Genomic DNA, 21,909 nt, shown 5'->3' on the forward strand with positions numbered 1-21,909 from the left:
TGTATGATATGTAAGATAGGGGTGAAGTTTTTTTTTTTTTTTTTTAGTAACCCTAGGAAGAGTTTTCTAACGTTTATTTTTTCAATTTTTATTTACACGTTATAATTGTACATATTTATAGGGTACAGTTTGGTGTTTTGATACATATCTCTGCTGTATAATGATCCAATCAGGGTAGTTAGTGTATTCATCACATCATACATTTATCATTTCTTTGTGATGATAAACTTGAAAAGCCTCTCTTCTAGCTATTTTGTGATATACCGTGTTTTACTGTTAACTAGTCACTCTACTGTGTGTTAGAACATCAGAATTTATTCCTCTTATCTAATTGTAAGTTTGTACCCACTGACCAGCCTTTCCCCATCCTCCACTTTCCCCTCCCCTCCTCAGTCTCTGGTAATAATTACTCTTCTCTATTCCTATGATACTAACTTTTTTTTTTTAAAAAAAAAAGATTCCACATATGAGTGATATCATGCAGTATTTGTCTTTCTGTGTCTGGCTTATTTCAGTTAACATGATGTCTTCCAGGTTCATTCATGTTGTAGCAAATGACAGAATGTCCATTTTTTAAAAAGTCGAATAATATTACATTGTGTACATTTACCATATTTTATTTATCCATTCATTCTTTGTTGGACAGTTAGGTTGATCTCATATCATGGCTATTGTAAATAGTGCAACAATAAACATGGGAATGCAGATACCTCTTCGACATACTAATTTCATTTTCTTTTGATATATACACAGTAGTGCGATTGCTGGATCATATGGTAGTTGTTGTTGTTGTTGTTGTTGTTGTTTACCCCCTACGCAGTCTTGTTCTGTCTTCCAGGCTGGAGTACAGTGACACAATCATAGCTCATTGCCGCCTTGAACTCCTGGGCTCAAGCCAACCTCCGATCTCAGCCACCCAAGTAGTGAGGACTACAGGCATACACCACCATGCTTGGCTAATTGTAAACATTTTTTGTAGAGACAGTGTTTTGCTAATGTTGCCCAGACTGGTCTCATACTTTTGAACGGCCTAAGTGATCCTCTGGTCCCGGCCTGCCACACACTGGGATTACTGGCATGAACCATCATACCTGGCCTTACTTTTAATTTTTTAAAGAACCTCCAAAGTCAGGCCAGGCACAGTGGCTCACGCCTGTAATCCCAGCACTTTGGGAGGCTGAGGCGGGTGGATCACGAGGTCAGGAGATCGAGACTATCCCGGCTAACACGGTGAAACCCCGTCTCTACTAAAAATACAAAAACAAAATTAGCCAGGCGTGGTGGCGGGCAACTGTAGTCCCAGCTACTCGGGAGGCTGAGGTGGGAGAATGGCGTGAACCCGGGAGGCGGAGCTTGCAGTGAGCTGAGATCGCACCACTGCACTCCAGCCTGGGCGACAGAGCGAGACTCGTCTTAAAAAAAAAGGACCTCCAAAGTCTTTTTCGTAATGGTGTACTAGTTTATAATCCTACCAGCAGTGTAATAGCCATCCTAACTGGAATGAGGTGGTATCTCATTGTGGTTTTAATTTTCATTTTAAGGTGTTTTTTTCCTGTATATTTATGCATCTAGTTGCTTTATATCTCTTGTTGAAAATACTAAAATTAAATTGCTTTGGTTCCTCTTCCAAGGCATTTTCATTTTCAAGATTGTTGTTGGCATGTAAATTTTGTGATTAATTTTTTCAAAAAATCTCTTGAGATTTTGATTAAGATTACTTTGAATCTGCAGATCAATATGAGAGACTTGACATCTTAACAGTATTGAGGCTTATCTAAGGAGAATTGTACAGTATGGCTTTCCACTTTTTAAGGTCTTCTCTAATTTTTCTTAGCCATGTTTTACAGTTTTCAGTGTAGCGATCTTACATAGCCTTAGAGTTATTCCTAGGTCCCTGGTATTTTTTAATGTTACAGTATTGACTTTTTAAGTTTTATTTTCTAGTTGTTGCTAATATAGAAATACAATTGATTTTAAAGTATTGGCTTTGTATTCTGAGACCTTGCTAAATTCACTAGTTGGTTTTAATAGTATTTTAGTAGATTTCATAGTGCTTTCTATACATACCATTATGTCATCTGTGAACAATGACAGTTTGACTTCATCCTTGTGCTTTTTATGTCTGAATACATTGGCTAGGACCCCCAGTACAAGGTTGAATAGAAGTTGTGGACGTGGACATCTTTGCCTTGTTTCTGATCTTAGGAATAAGGATTTAGTAATTCACCATTGAGTATGATATTAGCTCTAGGGTTTTTTTAAATGTTCTTTACCAAACTGAGAAAGTTTCTGTCTGTTCCTAGTTTGTTGACAGTTTTTTATCATTAACAGGCTTTGAATGTTGTCAAATGCTTTTTCTCTATCTATTGAGATGATACGGGTTTTTATTTTGTTAATGTGGTAAATTATACTGATTTTTAAAAGGTTAACCTTTCATATATACTTGGTCATGATGTGTTAATCCTTTTATGTATTCTTATATTGAATTTGCTAATGTTTTGTGGAGAATGTTTTAATCTATGTTCATAAGGGATGTTGTTCTGTAATTTTCTTTTCTCATAATGTTTTAGTAAGTTTGTATCAAGATGATGCTGCTGGCCTCATCAGATGACTTAGGAAGTATTCTCTTCAACTATTTTCTGACGGAGTTTATGTAAGATTGGTGTGGTGTCTTCCTTAAATGTTTGATAGAATTCACTGGTGAAGCCATCTGGACCTGGAGCTTTCTTTTGGGATAGGTTTTTAATTGTTTGAAATTTTTATTTCTTTTAGTTTGGTAAATTGTGTTTTTAAAGGGTTCTTCTGTTTCATCTAATTTGTTTACTTTATTGTCAAAGTTGTTTATACTAATCTTTTTATCTTTTTAGCATCTATAGGATTTGTAGTAATATTTCATTTTCATTACTAGTATTGGTAATTTGTGTTTGGTGTTTCTTCTCTTTTTTCCTTGATCAGTCTTGTGAAGTGTTTAACTATTTTATTAATCTTTTCAAATAATACTCTTTTGGTTTCATCCTTATAGTTAATATCTTTATCATATGGTGTTTGATCAAGGAAGGTAGCCTGTATGATTTTGGTTTGAATCTGTTTTTATATTTAAAAAAAATTTTTAAATGCATGTGGTCTAATTCATGATTAATCCCCCCTCACTTTTTCATGTCCCATAATTATATGTTCAGATCATCTATGTCCACACTCAATTTGTATCTGTTTTGATCTTATTTTTTAAAGAGGGAGGGTCTTGTGTTACACAGATGGGAGTGCAGTGGTGTGATCATAACTCACAGTAACCTCAAATTCCTGAGCTCAAGCCATCCTCACGCCTCCTGAGTAGTTAGTACTACAGGTGTGCACCACCACTCCCAGCTAATTTTAAAAAAGTTTTTTATAGAGATGGGTTGTTGCTGTGTTGCCCAGGCTGGTCTTGAACTTCCAGCCTCAACTGATCCTCTTGCTTCAGCCTCCCAAAGAGCTGGGATTACAGGTGTAACGCTATGCCTAACTGTTCTGATCTTTTGATTTCTCAGAGGATGTTAGTTTCCATTTGTGATTGTGGATTTGTGTGTTTCTTTTTGCCTTTTTGTCCTGTTGGTTTTTACTTTCTATATTTGAAGCCCTATTTTTTCAGTTGTACTACTGTATCTTCTTGTGGTTTTTATTAATATGAACTCATTAATACATTTTATATTAATACATTTATTATGAAATCCTTTCAACTTGAGTTCTAGTTTGTCTCATGTCAATACTGCCTCATGTAACTTTCTTCTTTTTATTTATCTGACATATATTTCTAAGTAAACAGCACCTATCTAGACTAGAGTAAGACCCAGGCTTAAGAAAAAAGGCAAATTTAAATTATTTACAATTTTTCCTCTAACGCCTTTCTCCAACACCACCAATCTTCCATTCCTGGGTATTTGCTAACACTCCTGCCAGCAGGGAGTGGCTTTTGCAAAAGGATCTACGTTTCTCTCTCTGCTTTCAATATCTTTTGTAGGATAAATAAAAGCAGTACTACCCAGCTAGTGCTGTGGGTGGCAAGCCACCCAGGTGCTGGGGCAAGAGACTGAAGGCACAAGCTGTTCCAGTATAATAAAGAAAATGTATGGAACAAGAATAGTTATACTAGAAATATAGATATGATTACATATGAATATTATTAATCATTAGTTTGTAGCATTACTCTTTATTCCAATATTATAATAATCTGTGTTCTACAATTATAACCTAGGAAAAACCAGGCCATACAGCGATAGGAGCTGAGGGGACATGGTGAGAAGTGACTAGAAGGTAAAAGTGTGAGCCCTCTGTCATGCCTGGATAGGGCCACTAGAGGACTCCTTGGTCTAGCGGTAACACCAGTGCCTGGGAAGGCACCGTTACTTAGCAGACCTTGGTTTTGTGGTAGCGCCAGTGCCTGGGAAGGCACCTGTTACTTAGCAGACCAGGAAAGGGAGTCTCCCTTTTCCCAGGGGAGTTAGAGAAGACTCTGCTCCACTACCTCTTGTGGAAGGCCTGACATCACTCAGGCCCACCTGCAGTCATCTGGAGACCTAAATGTCTCCCTGCGATGCTATGCTTCAGCAGTCATGCTCCCGGTCCACTTTCATGTTCCACCCTGTACACCTGGCTCTGCCTTCTAGGTAGCAGTAGCAGAAGCAGAATTAGTGAAAGTATTAAAATCTTTGATCTCTCCAAGAAATGCATAGAAGAAATAACGACGTAAGCTGGCCCCTCTCTGTCTCCATCTAGGCTACCAAATAGGGAAGGGCCCCCTGTTCGTTGGACACATGACTCACGTGACCTTACCTATCACTGGAGATGACCCACACTCCTTACCCTGCCCCCTTGCCTTGTGTACAATAAATAACAGCACAGCTAGGCATTCAGGGCCACTACCGGTCTCCGCATCTTTGTGGTAGTGGTCCCCCGGGCCCAGCTGTCTTTTTTTCTATCTCTTTGTCTTGTGTCTTTATTTCTATGATCTCTGGTCTCCGCACACAAGGAGAAAAACCCACAGGCCCTGTAGGGCTGGACCCTACAAGTGCAGCAGCTTTCCCCTATGTAGCATGCCTTAAATTTCATTTCTGCATTAATGATTTTATTACATCTAGTTCAGAAACGAGAAAACGAATTTTACAGGATAAATACCTGTGGCAGAGTGATTTGTTTCTAGGTCTCTATTCTTAGGAGGTATGAGATCTCCATCTTGACCTCTCTGCATACTGTGAGGTTTCAGACCCCATAGTGCCGGCTCAGTAAATGTGAAAGTTGCATTTTGGCTGTTGTTCTCAGTATCTTTTCCCCCTCTAACTTGTGGAATATATATGTCATATATTACTAGAGGGACACCTGGATAGAACTTTAAATAACAGTAAATCAATTCAAGAGAAAGTTACTCCCTGCTTTTAGTCTTTCAGTTCCTTGGATGATCACGGGGAAATCCTCTGTGTGAGTTTTTCTTTTTTTTTTACATTTCTCAAATGCTTGATTATACCTCCCTCCTCCCTTTTTATAACAATGAGCTAGGCTCAAGCTCACTGCCTTCTTGGTAGGCACCAGAATTGAGCTAGAATTTAGTACATTTGTTTTGTTTTTCTTTTGTTTTTGGATAACTTTTTTTTTTTTTTAACAGTAACTGTTGATTTGCCACTGAAAAGTAGTGTTTAAATTTTGCCTTACAAATTTTTATTTTAACAAATTAAATATGTTTTAAATAAAAATATTAAATACAGGTAGGATAAAAGAGTGTGACAAAATTGAGAGCCTGATACGTTTGGGAGATTGCATGTGCCCTGGTTGAGAAGGTGGTATGGGAGTGAGTGAAACTTAGGAGTCACTTCTCTGGTATTCCAGGCTCTTCATTTATTTTTGTTTTGTCTGTAGTACTAACCTCTTGGTTAACAAGTGTTTATGTTTTGTGCAGAAAGCTGTGTCCTGCAGATACCATGAAAAACATAGTGTTCTTCCCTTTGTAGTCTTGGTAGGGAAGACAGCATGCGCCTGCAAGACACCGGTGCAAGTGTGTACCATGGTAAATGCTATCAGAACAGCAAGGACCTTGTGTTGTCAGAGGAAGCAGAGGTCATCTCTGGCTGGGGGCTTGAGGCTTGGCTCAGGCTTATGTTTTATCTGAAGTGCCTTTCTCCCTTTCATTTTGAATCTCCCTTCCTAAGTCTACATAAATTTTTTGGGAGAAGGGGCATTTCTTTGTAGCTGTTACTCTAAGAAGCACTGTGTCCAGAAGAAAGCATCACACTGGCCCTCGGAAGACAGAGTGGCTGCCAGAGTTCTAGTTCTAGCACACCTGTTTTTGGTTGGATAACTGTTTCAAGTCTCAATTTCTTCATCTTTCTTGGTGATGATAAAACCGTGTGTCTTTCTTGCTTCATAGGGCAGCCCATGGGAGGGCCATTTGTGATGTTCATTTGCTTATCAATATTATCTTCACTCTATTATTTGCATTTGAAATACCGATAGGGATGATTTTGAGGGTATTTTAAGTGTTTAATTATTTTTTTCCAATTTTTTTCTAGGTCTTGATGCAGAACTTTATTATGTGAGAAATGACCTTATTAGTCACTACGCTCTATCCTTTAATCTGTTAGTACCCAGTGAGACAAATTTCCTGCACTTCACCTGGCATGCGAAGTCCAAGGTAAGAGAGTGGCTAACCACAGACATCATGACAGAGTCACCCAGCCACAGAGGCAAGGGCTGTGTTTGAGGACTGGGCTGCCATCTGTACCGAAGGGTCGGCCGGTGATGCGATATAATAGTACTGAGTCTTTTCAGATTTGTATTTCAAATACTTGGCCTATTCCTCTAAAATTTCTCGAATCCTTTAAAACGAAGGTGGCTGTCATTTAATTGATTAGCATATGACACAACACTTACATCCTTTTAGGCTCTTCAAACAGAGATCCAGACCTAGCTTGAAAAGGGTGAAATTGGACCCAATGATAACAGTGCTGCTGTGGTGAAATGATACGGGTGCAGGGGTAGGGATTGGTAAGACAGGCTTTTTAGACATGTTGGACAGAATGGATACAGTTCTCCCACTCATGGAGAAATGGTTTAAGAAAGGTACAGCAGATGCAGCCACCCATGTGTCCTCTGGCGAGGCTTCTTTACTCCTAAGGGCTAAATCCAATCACTTAAGAATCTCTTGCCTGGGCTACTTGTTGCTGAATTCTTCACATTTGCTCTGACTGCCTGGGTCCCTCAAACATAGTAAGTTTTCTCCTAAGTCAGAGAGTCGGAGGCTGAGCCTGGAGGTGCCTCCTATACCCAACCAACTTCAGTTTCTTTTATCAACTTTGTATATAGGCTTTTGAATAGGATTTTATTTAGGAAATAAAAATAATCTTGCTACTATAAATAAGAATACCTATTGTAGAGTTGTTTTTTTAAAAGTATTATAGAGTAGTGTCTGTCATGATATTTGCTGCAAGTTTTTTAAATTGGCCACTTTAATATAGGTTTTTTAAAATCTTCATTTTTTTCTACTTAGAAAACAACAATGATTATTGGGAAAATTCAAATATTACAAAAATGTTTTAAGAACTCTAAGACTAGGCCTGGCATGGTGGCTCATGCCTATAATCTCAGCACTTTGGGAGGTCGAGACAGGTGGATCACGAGGTCAGGAGATCGAGACCATCCTGGCCAACATGGTGAAACCCCGTCTCTACTAAAAATATGAAAATCAGCCAGATGTGGTGGCGCGCACCTGTATTCCCAGCTACTCAGGAGACTGAGGCAGGAGAGTTGCTACCCGGGAGGTGGAGGTTGCAGTGAGCTGAGATTGCACCACTGCACTCCCTCCTGGGTGACAGAGTGAGACTCTGTTTCAAAAAAATAAAAAAGAAAAAGAACTGTTAAGACTTTGTAGTTCTATATTCAGAAGTAATTGTTTATGGTTTGGTATAACTTCTTCAAGGTCCCCTTTTTTTCCCTTTTTAAACAAAAAAGGGATTTTTAGACATGTATGTTGTATAGTACTTTTTCCCCTACAGAATAACTTATCTAGGCATCTTTCTTTTTCTCTCACTCCTTCTCTTTAGTGGTTTTATAATATGATATTGTACGATGTATGCTATATTGCTTTCTGTAAAGTACCTCATTGATGGGACACATGGATTTTTAATAGCATTTTATTATTTCAAACAATGCTTCCCTTCACTGTTACATAGTTTCCCTCATTTCATTTTGTAGGCAAAATCTAGGTAATGGGATGATGAAAACAATTGGTAGTTCATCTTTTATTGATGTTTCTACCTTTGCTATTCCTTTTATTTAAAAATTTTTCAACCTTTGCTTTTGATGAATATAGAAACACAGAAAAAAATGTGTTAATGTGTATCCCTGTGTGTGTATATGTACATATATATGTGTGTGTATGTATATAAATATGTTAAGAACATCTTTGTTCAGAAGTTTTTGTGCACTTATGGCCTTATTTCTGAATAGTAAATTACTGCTAAGAAGTGAAATGGCTAGCCAATGCGTGTGCGTGTTTAAAACTTTGAAAGGTACTGCCAAATGTACCAGTGAATAAGTGTTTATTTTTGATCTTCATTTCCTAATACCAACATTTTAAGTATACTTGTTTGCCTTCCAATCTCCCTCTCCCTCCCGCTCCCCATATGTCAGTGTGTATTTTCTAAGAAAAAGGGCATTCTTTATACGACCAAAGTACAATGATCAAAACCAGGAAATTTGACATTATTATGTTATTATCTAATCCACAGTAGTCACATTTTATCAATTATCACAACAATGTTCTTCATAGCTAATTTTTACTAGTTGATGTCTCTTAGTTCCCTATCAGTCTGGAACAGTTCCATAGCCTTTCTTTATGTTTTTTGACCTTAACATTTTTGAAACATATAGGCCAGTTATTTTGTAGAATGCCCCTCAGTTTGCGTTGTCTGAGGTTTCCTCATGATTAGATTCAGGAATATCTCTTTGGCAGTGATACCACAAAGGTGCTGTCCTTCCCAGTGCACAAGGTGCCAGTTTGTCCTGTGACTGGTGGTGGTGACTCCGAACACACTCCTCACCAGATTTCTCCCATTGAGTTTTTCCCTTTATGATTAGTGTGTAATTTGTGGGGAGATAATTTGAAACTATCTTTTAACAAAATCTCATTCCTCATCACCCTTTCAACTTCTACTTTTTGCATCTGTTTTTGAAACCAGTTTTGTATTTCAGCCTGTGCTGTGGTGAGGGCAGTGTGTTCCCTCTCCCTGGAAGAGGTCAGACCTATGCTGGATAACCATTCAGTAAGGCTGTTGTAGAAGGAATTCAAGTATTTGTGGAGTGGTTGTTACTGAATTTTAAGTTCCTTTGCAACTCTGAGGTCCAGTGTTTCTATGAACATCTTTCAGGCAGAGAAGCTTCTTATATTCTCCAAAAAATTGATAGCTAATTCTTTGTTATTATTCTTACCTTTGATGTTGATACATATAAAAACAAATAATAAATGTATTTCAAAATGGTGAAAGGTTTATTAGAGAATTCTGTTCTAGGTGCTTCTATTGACTTTGAACAGAGTGTAAATATTTCTGGGCACACTTAGGAAAAAAGAATGCTGATATGAGAAGGTTTCCTGGAAGTGTATGGGTAGTGATTTGTGAGTCCAAAGGCAATGTGGGAAGTGGCAGTCAGGACTGAACAAAATAAAACCTCCTTTTACTGATTCCTTTAAAACAGTTAATATACACTGTTATTTGGAGTGAGCGCAGGGCCCTGACATTGCTGGTAATGGGTGTCTGAGTCTTAGGAGCCTGTTACAGGAGGATGTTGGAGTGGGAGAGAGCAGGTGGGAGGGGCTCAGGTGAATATATGTGTTTGAAGGGAAACCTGTGTTAGCGTGGTGCATTTTGGGTCAGGAGAAGCCTTGGTATAGCTGTAATTGTACTCCCATATCATTCACATTATTTTATAGCGCATAATTTCCAAGTTACTTCTTTGGCAGGTATAAATATCATTGTTAGTGCACATTTGGGCTGCCACTGTGGTATGATATTCTTCGTGAGGCAGAAGTTTCCTGATTTTTTTGGAGGGCATGACCATTCATTTACATGTCCAGGCCAGAAATGTAGAAGGGATCCTAGTTTCCTTCTCCTACACTTTCTAAATCTAGTTGATTCTCTCTAATAATTACATCTTAAATTCGTTTCTTACCTCTCTTGTGACCCAATGCCTCACCCTTAGTTTGGGCCTTCATTGTTTCTTGCTGGGTTCAGAAGTGGTCTTCTAACTGGTCTCCTTTCCTCTGGACTGACCTCTCGTTGCACCCTTCACAAAGCCACCCTAGGCTTCTCTGTTGCTACCGGAATAAAGCTCTTGATTTCGTCAGAGGCCTTTATGGTCTGGTTTTGGCCTTTCTTTTCTGCCTCCTATCTAGCCAGTCATTTAGTGTCATTTTTTTCTGTCTTGGAATTTCCTGAATGCTCTGTGATCTGTCACAGTGCTGCTGTTTGCCACAAATGCCCTTTCTTCATTCTTTACCTGAATAACTCCTGTTTATCTCATAAAGCTGTGACCTGGTGTCACCTCTCCTCCAATGTGCCAGGTGCCCTTTTCTGTCTGCACAGTGCCCTTCTCCTCTCTCATAGCTTTACTTTACTAGTTATACTTTAAGAATATTGTACTAGTTTGATTTTCTTTTCTTTCTCCCTCCTGTAAGCTGAGCACCTTAAAGGGTATCCCCTGTGCTTGGTATAGCACGTGGTACTTACTGCAGAAGAAATGTGCAGGTAGAAGCCACAGGGCCCGGCTCAACAAATGGGGAACTTCTGAGCAGTTAGGGCTTTTCAGAGTTGGAATGTGTGGCTTTAGGAGTGGTGACTTTCCTATTTCTGGAAGTGTGAAAACATATAGGCTGGGTACACTCGACAGTAATTGCACAAATGGGATGTTTCAGATATTTTACTCTTAATAGAGTGAGGTTATAAGTTTGGAAAAATGAGTGGGTTGAGTGTTAATATAGTTTCAGGCTTCAGACACTATTGCAGTTCCCAATTCTAGGTCATAATCTCTGGTGATTTTAGCACAGTTGATTATGTTTATTTATTTTAAAAATTAATCTTGTGAGTAGATAATATATGCACATAGTAAAAATTTAAAAAGCTTAAAGGGTATACAGTGAAAAGTAAGTCCCCTACACCTTCTGGTACCGTCCCTGAGCAATCCAGCCACTTAGGTCCCCTCGCCTGAGTCAGCCAGTGTTGCCTGATTCTTGTCTTTCCTTTAGAAATAGTTTGTGTGTATATAAGCATCCATGTGTATATGTATATATACATCTTTCAACAACTAACATACCACATACTTTTCTGCAGTTTGCAGAGCACTGAACAATATCCTGGTCAAGGATCTCTGTCACTTGATACAGAGTCGTACTTTTTCCCCCTTCAAATGGCTGTATTATTTATTATTATATGGTTGTACTTTGGTTATTGATCAGTTCCTGTGAGGAAATTAAGACCCAGGTTTGGAAAGGGACTTGCTTAAGGTAGGAGAAGTAGGGTTAGAGGAAGCAGATGATAGAGATGACCTGAAATGGGAAAGTCACACATGAAGGCAGGGGAGGCTTGATGAAGGGTTTGTCACCTGATCGTTTAACCCTGAGGTGTAATCATGAACTTTCAGAAGGAAGGCTGTGCCTCTCAAGCTCTAATTACTTCATCGGAAACCCTCGGTTCTTTCTTTAAGGTTTTGCCAGAAGATGAAATATTTGCTTCCAGAGATCTCCTGTCTCCCTGGTATATGTCAGTTCAACATTGTAGATATTTTAACATTAGTGTTCTCATATCACAGCTTCTGGTAATAGTGTTTCTCAGTGTTTACACGGTTTTGTCTTGCCGCACAGATTGTGGTCTCTTCAGAGGCTTGAAGCTGTCTTACTCTTAGTGCATAGGTCACACATGCCTTAGCGAGTGGTCAGGAAAGACCATTGTGTTAATTGCATTTTGAGCTGGGAGTAGAACTCTGGTATTGCTTCTTTTTCACAGGACCACACACTTAAAAGCAGGCTACTGAGACGCTTTAACAGATAATTAGTTTCTTCTGTATTCCAGCACATTCCCCAATATCCAGGAAAAACATGTAACTGTGTCTGTTGAGTGTCAGTAGCTTTTTTTTTTTTTTTCTTTGAGACAGAGTCTCACTGTGTCACCCAGGCTGGAGTGCAGTGGCCGGATCTCAGCCCACTGCAAGCTCCGCCTCCCGGGTTCACGCCATTCTCCCGCCTCAGCCTCCCGAGTATCTAGGACTACAGGCGCCCGCCACCACGCCAGGCTAATTCTTTTGTATTTTTAGTAGAGATGGGGTTTCACCATGTTAGCCAGGATGGTCTTGATCTCCTGACCTCGCGATCTGCCCTCCTCGGCCTCCCAAAGTGTTGGCATCACAGGCACGAGCCACTGCATCTGGCCGTCAGTAGCTATTTTAGATACCCAAAAAGCAAAAATTTGCCAGGATGTAGCAGAATATTCCCACTACCCACCCTCACCGCATGGCTGTTTTCTGCTTTCAGGAATTCATCATCATTTTCTAGGAGTTGCAGGGAACTTGTCCAGAGTTCCAGCAGACACCGCTGGAGGCCAGCGGCTATGTCCTGTGCAGAGTGAGGTTTCTATGAGAAAGGCATTACTTCTAGTAAGTTCAGAGAAATTAAAGGGCTATTTAGCTGTAGACAAGTGTATTCACTTTAAATCTGTACTCTCTGTGTTCCAGAAGGAAATGGCTTTACTTGCCAGCTTCCTACTTGTAATTGCCATTTGTTTCCAAGTAAGGGAACGTAAGCAAAAATGTTTATTTTTCAGTTTATTCAAATGTTTATATTTTTGGTAGTTTCTGTTTTGTTTTGTTTTTTTCCTTTTCTTTTCTTTTTTTTTTTTCCTTTTTTTTTTGAGACTGAGTCTCACTGTGTCTACCCAGGCTGGCATGCAGTGGTGCGATCTCAGCTCACTGCATCCTCCGCCTCCCGGGTTCAAGTGATTCTCCTGCCTCAGCCTCCCGAGTAACTGGGATTACATGTGCCCACCACCATGCCCACCTAATTTTTGTATTTTTAGTAGAGACAGGGTTTTACCATGTTGGCCAGGCTGGTCTAGAACTCCTGGCCTCAAGTGATCCACCTGCATTGACCTCCCAGAATGCTGGGATTACAGGTGTGAGCCACCAGGCCTGGCCTGTAGTTTCTTTTCTGAAGTATTTTGGCTCACTCTACATTCTGATAAACAACTGCTGTTCAGATTGCTTTGTCCCAGTAGACTGTACATTTAACTTTTGAGCAGATCTGTTTCTTTAAAGGATGATTGGCAAGTGAGAGTCCTTACAGATTGATACATGCCCAACTAGAGAAAATTGGACTTCAATAATTGGCAATTTCTTCTCTAATCCCAGAAACTGCAGTTTTAAAATTTATATCCTAAAGACTGCAGAGGGAAAAGAGAACTACCTTGTGAATGCCCCCCATTTTTAGACAGTTCCTCAAAAAAGGAGCCAGCAAGCAGGCTTCCGCAGTTTCATGCTTCATATTCCTCTAAGCTGTTGATACAACCAAAGGGGCTGCCTTCTCAGATCTCCTCATCAGCCCTTTGCACCTCTCCCTGTGCCCTCACTGGCCAGCTACACTCACAACCTCGTTTCCCTCCCTTCTCTCCCCCTTTTCACCTTGCCACACTGAAATGCTCAGGTGCCAGTCTTACCCCTTTTTTAACTGCAGTTAGCGCCCTGGACCCCTTTGCTAGACCCTCTCTGCTTCCTTAGGGGTTCTGGTCTCTGGCCTGCTGCTTCTCTCCTTGTGATAACTGAGACCTGTGATAAAGGAGACAGCAAGTTTCTGGGGAGATAGTAAGTGTGGCTTTGAATTTGTTAAGTTGGAAGGCTGTAGGATAATTAGGTAGATTTACCTAGTAGGTAATTGGACACTTGGGAGGGATTGAAGATAAAAGAGAGTGAGAGAAATGGATGATTAAGATATTCCATCAGTGGTGAAATGGGCTAGAACCTAGTGTACTAGGAGAGAAGGATTTACATTTGGAGAGGAAAATGGACCTTTCCTTGGGAGTGGAATGAAAAGAATGGATGCTCTAACAGATCTGCCTGGGTGTTGAAAAGAAAGGCGAAAATGGAGTTCCTCTGTGCTAGTGGAAAGGGACAAAAACATTGAGTGTGAGGAGGTGGGGAAGGTCTGTAAGGTTGGAATAAGACTAGGGAAGAGAGGGTCAGTGAGGAAGGGATTGCTGAACGGAACTAAAGGCCTCCGCTGAGACTGGAGGTCATCGTTGTATAAGAGCTCCTTCTCTGTAGGATGGATTTCCTTCAGCAGTGCTGAGCAGCAGGAGTAGAGTAAGGGGTGGTCAGGATGCTGGAGCTGCCCTTTGAGAGTTTGGAAGGAGTGAACCAGCTGAAGGTGCCAATATGACTGTCAGTAATGTTGCCTTCTTTAGGGCTTAGGCTGTGGGAAACATGAAACTAGGTGTTTGTGGCTATACTGGAGAGAAGGGAAGTGGCTTTAACTGGCTACTGCATCCTGTTGGGAACACAGCTCCTGGCTCATAAATGTGCCTCATAAACTTTGGCTGACTTGGAGTGATGGAGTCAGAGAACTGGTTTTGTAGGAATCAGGTGGTGATGGGATCTTTGATAGAATGGTATCATTCGAGACCATCCCGGCCAACATGGCGAAACCCTGTCTCTACTAAAAATACAAAAATTAGCTGGGCATGGTGGCGTGTGCCTGTAGTCCCAGCTACTTCGAAGGCTGAGGCAGGAGAATCACTTGAACCCAGGAGGCAGAGGTTGCAGTGAGCTGATATCACGCCACTGCACTCCAGCCTGAGTGACAGAGTGATACTTGGTCTCAAAAAAAGAAGTTATGAGCCTCAGAGTAGAGGGGATTGCATGAGGGCATGAGGAAGGGATGTCTGGGAAGGACCTAGTGATCCTAAAGAGTGCTGACCCTGCTGTCTAGGCCCTGAGGGTCAGGTGTTATAGGAACTGAATGATAGGGGAACAGATGACTTCTGAGGAAAGCCAGGTTGTGGGAGAAGGTGGGAAGACATTTGTGAAGAGGCAGAGAGTGTAGGAGGTTGTTCTGAATAGGGAGGTTCTCAGAATGGGGGAAGAAACAGAAGGCCTGCAACAGTGTTCTTGACAGACCCAGGAGTTTCGTGTCAGAATCCCTGGGGCCAGCAGTGGGCTGATGATTATGAAGAAGTGCAGCATGGCAGTAAGGTGTCTGTTCTGGAATGACTACTGATGCCGCTGATGTCTGCATTTATCAGAGGAGACTTGTGCCAGGCTAACAGTTAGGTGTATTACATTAATGATCCTATTTGATCCTCATAACATGTATTACCCTCATTTTACAAAAAATGGAAACTCAGAGAAGTTACTAATTTACCTGAGGGTCACATGGTCTTATGGTTCCGAACCCAGTTCTTGCTGGCGGTGCTGCTTTCTTTTGTGCACCTACCCTTCATGTATAGTCCTGTTCAGAGATAGCATGGCTGTAGGGATGTATAATGAATGCATTCTTTGATGTTGTATTGCTGGAAAGCTTGCTCATACCCTGCCCAAACTTGCTTGGTTGTGGCTCTGTAGCACCCCCTGGTGGCAGCAATGGTATTGTGATATGCTAAGGTGAGTGTGAACACTTTCTAGCCAAGGTACCTCTAAGTCACTGATGTGCTGCAGCAAGAACATTTGCTTTGTTGGGAATGTGGCACTTATCAAACACAGCCTTTAACAGTTGTTTTTGTACCTATCTTAACTGCAAAGGAAGAGTTTAATGTTTGTATACCCCTACAGTGTTTAGCTAAGAGACTTTAAATACAGTGTGAAAGGAGAAACCCCGAGGGGAATCAAACTCTAGATTGAGCCCTTCTTATTCATGGGTAACAACACCTTCCACTGTAGCCCAAGCGTTAAGGGCCATCCCTTCCCTTATATCTGGGATGATACTCTTTCCCTCTTTTCTTTCATCTTTATTATGTACCATTTCATTAGCTTTATTCGCCAGCATATATACATATTTGAATATCTCATCTAAAAACGAAGAAAGAAAAGCTTTGGAACACCGCCCACTTCACCATCTGTCTCCCATTCTTCCAGTTAAGTTTCTTAAAGAATGGCTTATCGAATGTCTTTCTTCTCACTCTTTTCTCAACCTGCTGCCTCATGGCTCTGCAAATCTCAGTCTGCCACCAATGACACCTTTTGTGACCACTGAATGGGAGAGGGATACCATACGTATCAAGAACCTGTGGGCAGGGCAGAGAGTGATGTGAACTGTAGGACCTCATTGAAGGTCTTGATGCTGGCAGCCATTCTGAATTTCAGCTATTGCTTTGCAGTTTGAGCTGCTGCTTTCATGAACTCTCCATAGCAACAGAGCCATAATTATTGATGCTGATTGGTTCTATTAAGCCACATTGGGTAGGCCAGGTATTGATAGATAATATTGGTGTTTTAGCGACATTTCATGGGTTGCCTCTCTTCCCTTCTGGATTCTGAATCACTTCTCAAGTCAAATGGGGATCTAAATATGAACTTTCTTTTTGGTGGGAGCAAGACTAGAGGATGTGACTTAGCTATTCTATGAGAAATCTACCTTGGCATCTGCTTATTGTGTGAGTGGGTCTGCAGAGCAGACCTTCTTCTACCAGCCACAAGGAGGCCCTCCGAGCTTGGCTTTCATTTATCAACCAGAGAAGACATTGGTAGCTATTTATGGTCTGTCAGTTACATATCTCACCACTTTGGTTCTTCACATCTGGCTCTTCATGGCCTCTCTGTCAGTGCTGCATAGTCCTCAGCAGGATTTCTGACCCTAGATGGCAGGTTTTATGGAAGAGTGGTGGTCCTGTTCTGGACATAAAATAAGAGGGTGGCTTGCTGAGTTGAATTTTTATCCAACTGAAAATTCTTGGGACTATTTCTGACAATTTGGACTTTTTTATACCTAGATTATTTGTACATGTGAAAGTCTCATGCATTGACTAGTTAATGAGCTAATCAATGAAGTCAAGCTGATAGTATCTTCTTATCACGGGTCCATTTTGTTTATTTCTGTCTATTTTACAGGTTGAATATAAGCTGGGATTCCAAGTGGACAATGTTTTGGCAATGGACATGCCCCAGGTCAACATTTCTGTTCAGGGGGAAGTTCCACGCACTTTATCAGGTAAGTGAGATTCTTCAAAGACAGAGTTAACATACTTTTTCAACTGCATGCCCTGTGTCCCCAGAACGGAAGTTTAACTACTGATGAGTAGTGTGTATTACTTGATAGGCATAAGATGTGTAAGTACTGTGAAAAGTAATTTTTGTAAATATTTGCACTGTGTTCTTAAACCATTCTCTCTTTTCTGTCCTTCTAGAACTCTCTGTGCTCAGCCCTCCCTCTCTCCTTTTCTGCATTGCTGGTACTTACCTCCACATGAGTCCCTGTGTCTGATCTCATTTCGCTTTGATTAGGCACCACATTCCACCCTGTGGCCCAGATGGTCTTTGCATGGTCATATTTGACCCTGTCACCTGAGGCCCATCAGTGCCCTCCACTCCCATCAACTGAACATTCCAGACTCACCACCTTGTGTCCTGGATCCTTTACCATCTGCCCCTGTCTGCCTGTCTAGCCTTGTTGCTGCACTTGCCCCAGAGTTCTAGCAGTTCCAGACTACGTGAAGTTCTGATCTTTAAGCCTTTGCATGTGCTGGTCTCAGTATTTGGGATCATCTTTTCCTCTTTCTGCTTGTGAACTCCTTTCTATTAATCCTACTCATTCTGCAAGACTCAAGATCTACACTGTCTTTTTCCTGCCACCTTCTCTTCTTTCATTTGTTAACTTCTATTCTTCCTACCCCCTTGGAACCTTATATTTAACTGTTTTTGCACTGATTACATTATCTAGCAGTTCCCTTGATGCTTAGCATAGAGTATGGCACAGGATAGGCACTCAGTACAGTCTGAGTAAATGAATAAGTGTCTTATTTACACCAATTTAACTTCTTTTGAATTAACTTCTTAGGCTCTTTAAGTTGTGGTATTTGTAAGAAATGGAAATTTTTAAAAATTGAAAGTATCAGCCACAATAGTGTTGTGAAACTTTTTCTGGCAGTCATATTCACTGTTATCAGTCACATACATTAAGCTTGAAGAAAGCATGGGAAGGCTGCTTAAATTTTTGTGGGCAGTAAAGGAATTTAGAAATGCCCATATCTTTAATGCACTCATACAGATGGTAGAATGATATATTTTAAATTTGTAGGAAAAGAATCTTAAAGATTGGGGAAAAAAATTATCTGCACTGAAGTCTGTTATCCCATTGCTACAATTATGGATTAAAATCAGTTTCTATTGAGAAAGGTGTTGTTTTTAAACTCATAGCTGAGAATTGATCAGATTCATTTACAGGTTTATATTTAATCTTTTTATGAAGAGCAGACATACTTGCATTTTGGTAGTGAGTTGTCTTTCCATTTGATCATGTAATTTCTGTTGTTACTACAGCTGATGTGTCTGCTAAGGTTTGCCTGATGATCCTTTAGCTTTAGTGTATTGGAATAGCAGGACTTATGAGACAAAGTGATGTGTTAAAGACGATGAGCAAAAGTTGAAAACAATTATCTCTTCATTGATGTCTTGGTTTGTTCTTTAATACTAACTTTGATATCCATAATGGATTAAATGCTTAATGTCTAGAGGTGTGGTAGTCTGAAGATCTCTAAAAACTTTTGTTTCGTTACTTTATTTAAATGTATTATTTTTAGTTTTCTTGCAGCAAAAATAAGTAATTCTAAAATGTTTAAAATAATCATTTTGGGGCATTAATGGTGATTTTTAGAAAATGTAAAATATTTTTCTTATCTTTTTTAAACAGTGTTTCGGGTAGAGCTTTCCTGTACTGGCAAAGTAGATTCTGAAGTTATGATACTAATGCAGCTCAACTTGACAGTAAATTCTTCAAAAAATTTTACCGTCTTAAATTTTAAACGAAGGAAAATGTGCTACAAAAGTAAGGAATTTATTTACTAAAATATGTTTTACGTATATGTGAGAAGATGAAAAATAGAGTTTGTTGTTTTTTCACAGATTTGATTATGACCAACTCGTGATTATAGTTGCAAGTGAGAAAAGAACACTGACAGATGAAGTTTTGAGATAATCCAGATAGTTGGTAGCCAAGAATCTCACTCAGGCCTCATTCAGTCCATGCTTTCTCAAATCTTTTGTCAGAATTGCTAAGATGTTTTCCATTAGGAATAGTGCTAAAATGGTTGAAGAGGTAAAGAAATAAGAAAAATTTCTTATTTCTTATTTCTGTTGGGACTTCTGAGTAACTATGTTAATTGTGTTTCCCTTATCAAGTTACTTTTATGCAGAAGCATTGCTCTGGGGTGAGATAGACCTGGGTTGGAATGACAGCTCTGGTCTTTTCAAGATATTGATACAAGTTACTTAACGTCTCTGAAGCTCAGTTTTCTTCGTCTGTAAAATGGGCATAATACCTGTTTCAGAGGTTTGTTGTTTTTATGATTCATTAAATCTAGCCTAAAACTTAGAATACCATATGTGGGTACTTACCAAAGTTAGTTTTTTTTGGTTTTGAATTATAAACTGAAGAAATCAGAGTGGATATGAAAGAGTTCCAGCATGCTAGGTCATAAATCAAAGAATTTTGGAGTTCTCCTTACAAGGTTAGTCCAACCCACTCACTGTAAGTTCCATAAAGCTAAAGTGACCCAAATTTACAAGTTCGCATAGGTAGAATTGGTTAGTATCTAAGATGGGGTGAGGGGAAATCCTTAAAAAAACCTCCCAAACCCTGAGTGTTTACTATGTTCTAAGTGCTTGACAGATATTACACCTGTTTAATCCCTACAGCAACCCTAGGCAATGGGTTCTGTCATTGTCGTCATTTTCAGAAAAGGAAGCTGAGCTTCAGAGAATCTAGCTTGCCAAGATCAGATGGCTAAGTGGTACAGCTAGGATGCAGACCTGTTCTGTCAGTCTCTTTGTTAAACTTTTAATAAATTTCCCAATTGAAATCTGTGCTGAGTGTTATGAAAACACCTAAGGCCAACAAGTGAGTTGTAATGGCTAATGTCTGGGTACATGCCGATAAAAAAGCTGTACTACATTTGAATAGACATTTTAAGAAAGAAAAGCTAGCGTCTTTCAGCTTTAGTGTTTTGATTACAATTTTCAGTTCTACTATATTCAGTTATGTACCAACTTCCATGTAATTTTAAAGACAAAGGAGATTTCAGAGACTCTTTAGTCCAGTGTGGTCATTATATGTTTGATATAAGGAGATTGGACCCTAGGCCCCCTAGGCTATCACAGCTAGCCAGTGAGGAGTATAAAACATTCAGTTCGTGATCCTCGGAGAGATGGACATGACTGTACCATGGTGCTTCATGTTACTCTTAAAGGCAGAATGATAACCAGACATAGTGTGGATCCCACCAGTGCTAATATCTGCTGAGGTTAATGATCAACTGATACTCAAAATGATCATATACCTTCTCCATTTTCTTTAATATGTGTGTGAAATTAACATTAAAATTCTATGTTGGAGTAATTTTCTGGTCTGTTTTAGACTTAAGTTTTTCTCTGGCCCTCTGTATTTGTTGGTCATGGTTTTGGCCACCCTAGTCACCCAGTTCAGGCTCATGACTCTTACTTTGTTATGTGATCTTAATGTTTTTATTTATCTGGTTTTCCAGCCTACTATATTTCAAAAACTGCAACAGAAAACATATCTGTACCATATGGAATGTTAGTAGGTGTTACTAGCAAGAAAAGTTTCCTTTATCATATGAGGATGGCAATTATGGGTTAGACAAGTTTTGTGACCCCTGGACTCCTTTTAGTCTTTACATTCTAATGTTCACTGTGAACCTCCAAAGAGACACTATAGTATGTGGCGTTTCCCAAACTTCTTGACCACAGGAACATTTTCATTGAGCATCTAGAAGTAACACCCATTGGCTAACAGTGGTATAGACTATTGATTGATGACTGTAGTGGTGATTATTGGAATAGTAACGTAGCTTTCATTATCTTGCAACAAATACCTGTTGCTGAGTTCCAGCAATGTTCTGATAATTATTGTAATTAAAGATTTTCATGGAAAAGAGAATTTCTAAAGCATCATTTATCTCCTTTTAAATTCAGAACTTGAAGAAGTAAAAACTTCAGCCTTGGACAAAAACACTAGCAGAACTATTTGTAAGTGTTAATGTATTTTTATCCATTATTAGAAATGAAAAATGGTTGACTGCATATAAACATGATTGCATGAAGCTTGGAGGCCTCATGGTTTCCAGTTTGTCAAATGATAATGACACCATGCTGTTATTTTGCTGGTGCTTTGTAGACTGGTGGATAGGTCATGAAACTTAGAATATTGACTATTTTGAGAACTAAAATTTATACGTATTTTGTAACAAGTAAGCTAAAAAGTTTTACAAGCAAGAATATCATATGTTTTTGAGTAGTCCTAATTAAAGTATGACCATGAAATATATGTAAGATCTGTATTAGCGGAGGGTTAGAAAATCTGGCTTGCGGTCTGGACCTAATCTTAAGCTAATTTCATCCAGGTGAAGGTTTACACCTTAAAGATACTGTGTTACTTAAAACTACAGAGCAGATATGCAAAGTAGATTTTTTTTTTTTTGGTATTGGTTGTGTTTAGATACTATTACAAACTTCTTTTTTTCTTTTCTGAAATGAAGACATCGTTGGGTCTTACTCTTCTTGGGGTTGTGTTAATACCAGTATCTTAAAAGGATACTAGATTCTCTTCATGCAAGTAGACTTTTAAAAAATTGTTTTTTGAAAATTTCAAAAACTTATAAAAGTTCAGAGTACGCTTTGATG

The 21,909-nt window shown here is 39.5% G+C and overlaps 1 protein-coding gene across 2 annotated transcripts in view; it reads left to right on the forward strand.

The window, feature by feature from the left end:
* Positions 1-21,909, forward strand: part of RYK (receptor like tyrosine kinase) — a 90,535-nt gene that overhangs the window by 22,037 nt on the left and 46,589 nt on the right. For both annotated transcript variants that reach the window (XM_008009075.3, XM_008009076.3), the window contains exons 2-5: positions 6,537-6,658; positions 17,104-17,203; positions 18,902-19,036; positions 21,202-21,255. In XM_008009075.3, coding sequence (XP_008007266.3) covers positions 6,537-6,658; positions 17,104-17,203; positions 18,902-19,036; positions 21,202-21,255 — 411 coding nt within the window. The remainder of the gene's footprint in view (positions 1-6,536; positions 6,659-17,103; positions 17,204-18,901; positions 19,037-21,201; positions 21,256-21,909) is intronic.

This window comes from Chlorocebus sabaeus, chromosome 15, assembly GCF_047675955.1.
Source record: "Chlorocebus sabaeus isolate Y175 chromosome 15, mChlSab1.0.hap1, whole genome shotgun sequence".
Lineage (NCBI taxonomy): Eukaryota > Metazoa > Chordata > Mammalia > Primates > Cercopithecidae > Chlorocebus > Chlorocebus sabaeus.